Here is a 5969-nt window from a genome sequence, read left to right on the forward strand (position 1 = left end):
AAATTTTTCTTCATTGTCTTGGTATCAAGTATTTTTTTGCTTGGTAGTGTAAAAACACCAACAAAATCTATTCTATTTTTTTTCTTGTAATATCTAGTTAGACAATTAACCATTTTTTATTTTCTATTTTTTTGGTTCAAGAGTACAAAAATGTATTCACCTTGTTCATAATGACATAATGTCTCAAAATCCTCAGACACAATAATAGTGTTTGCATTGTTGTAATGTGATGTCATCATAGATGTCATGTAGTTATGGTTAAGTGAAAAAATGGGGTTCATTCATCATAGATGCCACTGAGTAAACTTACTATAAATAGTAAAGAATTTTTGGTGAATTACCAAAAGTAGATAATTTAACAAAAATAGATAATTTGACATATGTATTACATGTTTGTACATGTCATACTTACTAAATTTACTAAGTAGTTTGTAATTTAAACTATACAAATTGGTTGTTATACGCAACTCAAATTCATGATAGTTCATATATTTTCAAAAATTAATGTAACTCAAAAAATTAATATGAAATAAAGTTGAGAGACATTGGCCTATGGCTTTTAACCAGTATATTTTTAATAGGTATTTTCATTTAAATTATGTGTTATGTATTTTCTCTTCTCTGCAATTCTCTACACTTGTTAATTTTTAGTATATGTACTTGGGGCCTATATCTTTTCTTCCATGGTGGGTTAACCATTGTAGAACTAGAGGGAGGCAAGCAAAAGTGCTTTGATTTTTTTTGGCTAATCTCAAAATTATTGAGATCTGCAATTAAATGGGGTCTAAGGGATTGAGGTACTTAAGGCTAAGCTTCTAGGACTAGACTAGATGAAAATTGATAGACACAAAGATTTAAACACTTGTGGGGGCTTGCTTTTAACCCTTACTCACTAACTAAGAGATGGACCAAATTATAGAGAATGGGAAAGTAAGCTTGATATTGCGACAAAAATGATTAATCATAAGAAAGAGATAAGAATGAGAATATTTAAGCCTATCTTTGAGGTGACAATTTTGATGAGCACCAAAGAGACATGTTTTCATCTCTGACACATCACTTCCCAATTAAATCTATTCTTGATCCTCAAAAAAAGCTTCACTAGAATAAAGAAAAATCTTATAATCTTGCTTTTGGTAACTATTTATATTGCTAGGGATGACCTTTCTCTCTAGTAAAAAATAAATCATAGATAAAATGGTCTCCAAAGATACCTCAAAGGAAACCATAACAATTTTTATCTTTACATTATCCTAGGCCTTTGCAAAATCCTCGGAGACCTGAAAGTAAATCTTAGCAATATTTATCTTTAGATTATTCTAACCCTTTCCAAACTTCTCACAGACCTTAAAAAAAATCCTAGAAATGTTTATCTTTTCATTATTGCAGATCTCTACACACTTCTAAGAGATTTGGGTCGTTTCCTATCATACCCTCAATGTATCTATCAAGATGACTGACATGTTGGATAAGAAAATGGATGATGGTGTGCTTGTATTCATCATACTTGTATGATTCAATTTGATCTAGATCACCTCCCATATTTTTTTTGCAGTGAGAACTCCCCGTGTAGGTCAAAGGTTAAAGACCACTAAGCATAGAAATAATTATTTGGAGAGAGAATATATCAAAACATATTAAATCCCACCAAAATTATTGATAATTCTTCATCATTAATTATGACTTAGGAGAGAGTGTATGGCCTTATCTAGCTTGATCATCATAGAGGCATGTTGAGCTAAATGTTTTAGTTCAAACCAAGTTTGAATTGCTTTATTAGATTTTCCCATCGCAACCAATCTATATGTGGTATCATTTCCCTCATGAAAGGTGTCATAGTAGATGATATCATCCAATTTATAAAAGAGAACTATCCATCTAATAATTATATCTCTTTTTTCTGAACTTGGGATACGTGTCATGTTGATAATTTTTATGCCATTGAGGGATTCATCTTCAATGATAACTCTTTTATAGACTTGATTAACTACCGACATGATTCCGTGGAAGGTTGTTGCCCCCTTGAAAATGTGGGTTGTTTCCATTTCAAATCATTGAGTAGGCCAAAATAAATTTTCTATTTCTATCTCTAATGAGAGCACCCACACCTAGTGGACTTGATAAATAAAAGTATACTATTATAGAATTATTTTTTAGAAACATTATGAAATTATAGACTTGAGAATATCTAAAAATGACTTAACATGACAAAGATAAACCACCTAAATTTTGGAGTCACTGTATTTTTATCCTTGGTGGGAGGCAAATTGGCTGAAATTGTGATCCCAATATTAGAGTTTACCTTTGGTGCACTCTATGATTTTACTAGAGTAACAAAGTAAGGATTTGGATGATAATAATTCAGCCTTTGTGATCATCCTCTTTAAAAAATCTTCCTCAAAACCCCCAGTAACTAAGCAATATGCTTGGAAAAATCAGTCAAAACTTTAGTAATAAATAAAAGAGACTTTGAATCATTATTAAACTTATATTGGAATGGCCAATTTTAGTAGCCTGTCACTATATTATAAGAATGAATAGTCACCTCCTTACCAAGTCTCTATTAATTAAATGAATATAAATTAATTAATAGTACATATAAGAATTACTAATTAATTAATACTTTTAATTAATAATATAAAATTCAATATATTTTATCTCAAATGTTTTCATTTTTAAGTTTAAATTGAAAAGTTACTTGTAAAATGACTTCACAAAACATTTTGTCACCATTATAATTACTAAGAAAGATTGAATTGTATATTACTATAATACACAAACTCAAATGAGTCTTCATTAATGGGACTAAACTAACATTTGCCTATATTTAAAAAATTATAGAAAAATAGCTCAAGTATGAAAATAGAGAGACACTTATTGTATATATTTTATTTACACGGTGTGTCGGTGATCTGAAAATGAGACATGAGGAAACTGGAAAAATCAAATAGTTTTGGTGCACTTATTTGACGCTACGAAATTGAATGACAATAAGTTGTGATTTGGATGCAAGCATCTTCTCTTCAAGCTATTTTCCAAAGACAATGACACCTGGCCTTTGGGGCTTAACTTATCCCTCAATCAATTCTCACCCACAATTTTTACGAATAAAAGAATTGAGAAAGACACACCTTTCAAAATCACGAAGACGTGTCGAATACGCTATCTACCACGTTTTCTAAAACGTGTAGCCCGTCAAAAGTGGACGAATTTAGGGTTTCCCTCATCTCACAACGTTGTCGAGGGTAGAAGAAGAAAGAGAAGAATGCCTGAGACCCACAAGCCTGAGCAATTGGTTGTCGGCAAAATTAAAAGCTCGTTCAAAGCCGCGGGTGCATCTGTCGGTAACATTCTTCCCTCCACAGAAATTACAGCCACAGAAATGGGTCACAAAGGGCCACTTGGCCTTCCCCACAAGGACGTCTTCGAACTCATCAACAATGTACTCGAAATAGCCGTGTAAGCTGTAACCTGCTTCCAGGAATACGTTCTCCTCAGATTCCTTTCTGTTCGTATTCAGGAGATAAACTAATCCGCTCTGATCGTCTGGATCCCATTCCTGCGGTCTGCTCTTCAGAACCGTGTTCAGAGCCGCCTTTGCCGATTGTATGTTTTCCGGGTCGCCAAATTCCATCCATTTTTCTAAAAATTTGTGAGACCATTCGCAATTGCGAATCAGAAATACTCCCGCGTTCAGTCCTACCCAGTCTGGGTTTTCTCCATATACCTGCTCTTTGTCAAGACTGCAATAATAAGTATACTGTAAAAGAGTAGATATTCATGAAACAAACGAAGAATGTAATGTTTGTATTGCTTAAGATCACTCAATGGGTAAACATTTGTCAGTCAGAGCTAAGGATTCCTTGCCAAATGGAGAAGGAAAGATGGTCATGAAAAAAATTGTGATGTTTTTAATTAAAAAAGGCACAAAACTGTTATTGATTGTTCGATAAAAATTATTATTAGTATCGAAGTCTTCAAATGATAGGATCTAAGATATTAGCAAAACTTTTTATACCCTACATCAATCTAGCTTTTCAATATTCCACATCTGCACTCATTTCATGAAATTGCAAAGAGTGCTTTTGAATAGATTATAGATCTATTTTTCATTTTTCTAAAAATTACTTAAAATCAAACCTTTATTTTAAAGCATATTCGATAAAGTTTAACCATATCTAAATTTTCTGAAAGATATCTATTCTAATTTGGAAACATGATTCAAATGCTTATGCAATCAAATCTTAAAGCTTTTTAACTCAATGGAATTTACACATCTCAGCATATATTAATGCAATCAAATTCAAAAATAATTTACCTGTCCATTTTTCGACCACATCTGAATTGATTTTATGAAAACATGGTTGCTGCTATTGAGACTTGGTTTTTTCTAACGTGTCTTACAAAGATTCATTTCAAAACATATTTACACAAATCCATGAAAACAAATAAATTTTCTAAAACACTGACCTCCCATAATATGTTAACATATTCCAGAAACTCACAGTCAAGTCTAAAAGTTTCTTTCGAATACATGAATGACCAGTTACCTCTTCAATTTCCCACATCTCAACTCATTTTGTACATTCATGTAGATTAAACATTTTCCTATATTTCCAAACGTAAGCTACAGTCAATGTTTAATTTCAAAACATACCGGAACAGATCCACCGACAAGGAAACATCTGGAAATACCCACCAGATCTAAAATCAAAATTCCACTACATCAAAACTAATTCTAGAGAACATATCATACCTTCTCCCAGAAGCCGGGGACGACCATGTTCTTGTTCCAACCATTGTATCTCTCGAATGGAATGGAGAAATTGAAATCAGTAAAAATGGCGTCTGAATCCATCCACATGAACCATGTCACAGAGGGATTCGCCTTCATGAGCCGCAAGAGAAGTGGGTAGCGAACCCAAGTTCCAACAAATCCTTTCTGCCATATCTCCAAAGCGTACCAGACCTTGCAGCCATGCAGATTACAATAATCCACCTTATTTTTATAAGTCTTCATCATTACATTTGAACCCCGAGCGGTAGCACACGGCGAAGATCTTTCCCCTGTTACCAACATAAACGGCACAGCATTAGGATCCTCCTGCTTCCTCTGATCCACCTGATGCTGCAGCAATCTACTCACTGCATTTTCTTTCTCGGTTTCTTGTGCACTAACAACATTAGAACTCTTCTCTTCATTCTCTTTCTCATTTTCTCCTGTATTTTTATCAAAATCCACACTTTTTGACAATTCGGGTTGTTTTGTTACTAAGGATTGCATGGCACGGCTAAAGACACGGGCAGGTTTATTGGGCATAGATTGATCCACAAACTCCGATTCAATATGTTGGGCATTAAGAAAAGCATAGAAGAGAGTAGAAACAATGAGAAGTACCAAAAGGAAGGTCATTTCCTTCCTTGAAACCATCCTCGGCTTGGGCGGCCATGTCCCCATGGTAAGCCACTTCTGGAAAAGATCTCACAGTAAAGCTGAGATATTTAGAGCAAAATGCTGTTGTAATGGCTTTCTGTTAGAGATTCCTTATCATAATTGAGGAACAAAACTCTAGTAGAAAACAAAAAGGGTTCGGCAAACTACTAAATGTGGTGGGTCAAATGCTTTGGGTGACGGGGCAGATAACTGAAATGCTCAGAATATGTGACGGAGGATTTCTCATTTGTCAAACTTCAAAGAGGAAAAATCAATCTCAAACGTGCCAGAGCTTGACACTGAATTCCAAGAGATGTAATGTGACTGGAAACTGCCAATTTTGATGTGCTGTGCGAGTTAATTCGCCAGGAAAATGAACGCATGCATTGGATGTGTCTTGACTTTTATTATGAATTACTGCCATCTTCTGACTTTTATTATGAATTACTACCATCTTCGAGCGATGTGATTGATCACATGCTCTCTAACCAAACTTTGATGATTTTTAATATATACCGAATCTCTTTCAAGATCA

General features: G+C 33.9%; 1 protein-coding gene across 1 annotated transcript; it reads right to left on the minus strand.

Annotated features, from left to right (window-relative positions):
• Positions 1 to 2855: 2855 nt before the first annotated feature.
• On the minus strand, positions 2856 to 5724 carry LOC149572417 (putative xyloglucan 6-xylosyltransferase 1). The gene is made up of 2 exons (XM_089813588.1): positions 4757 to 5724; positions 2856 to 3727 (listed from the first exon to the last, which is right to left on the minus strand). The coding sequence occupies exons 1-2, from the start codon at positions 5456 to 5458 to the stop codon at positions 3224 to 3226; spliced, it is 1206 nt and encodes a 401-aa protein (XP_089669714.1). The 5' UTR covers positions 5459 to 5724; the 3' UTR covers positions 2856 to 3223.
• Between the last annotated feature and the right edge of the window lie 245 nt (positions 5725 to 5969).

This window comes from Cupressus sempervirens, chromosome 2 (genome assembly GCF_028749045.1).
Source record: "Cupressus sempervirens isolate cs-2001-9-10 chromosome 2, ASM2874904v1, whole genome shotgun sequence".
Lineage (NCBI taxonomy): Eukaryota > Viridiplantae > Streptophyta > Pinopsida > Cupressales > Cupressaceae > Cupressus > Cupressus sempervirens.

Excerpts from the sequence above, each read along its gene's own strand:
- LOC149572417 (XM_089813588.1), bottom strand. The coding sequence starts at position 5,458 with ATGGGGACATGGCCGCCCAAGCCGAGGATGGTTTCAAGGAAGGAAATG. Across the intron at positions 3,728-4,756 it reads TCCCCGGCTTCTGGGAGAAG|GTATATGGAGAAAACCCAGA; the intron begins GTATGATATGTT and ends GACAAAGAGCAG.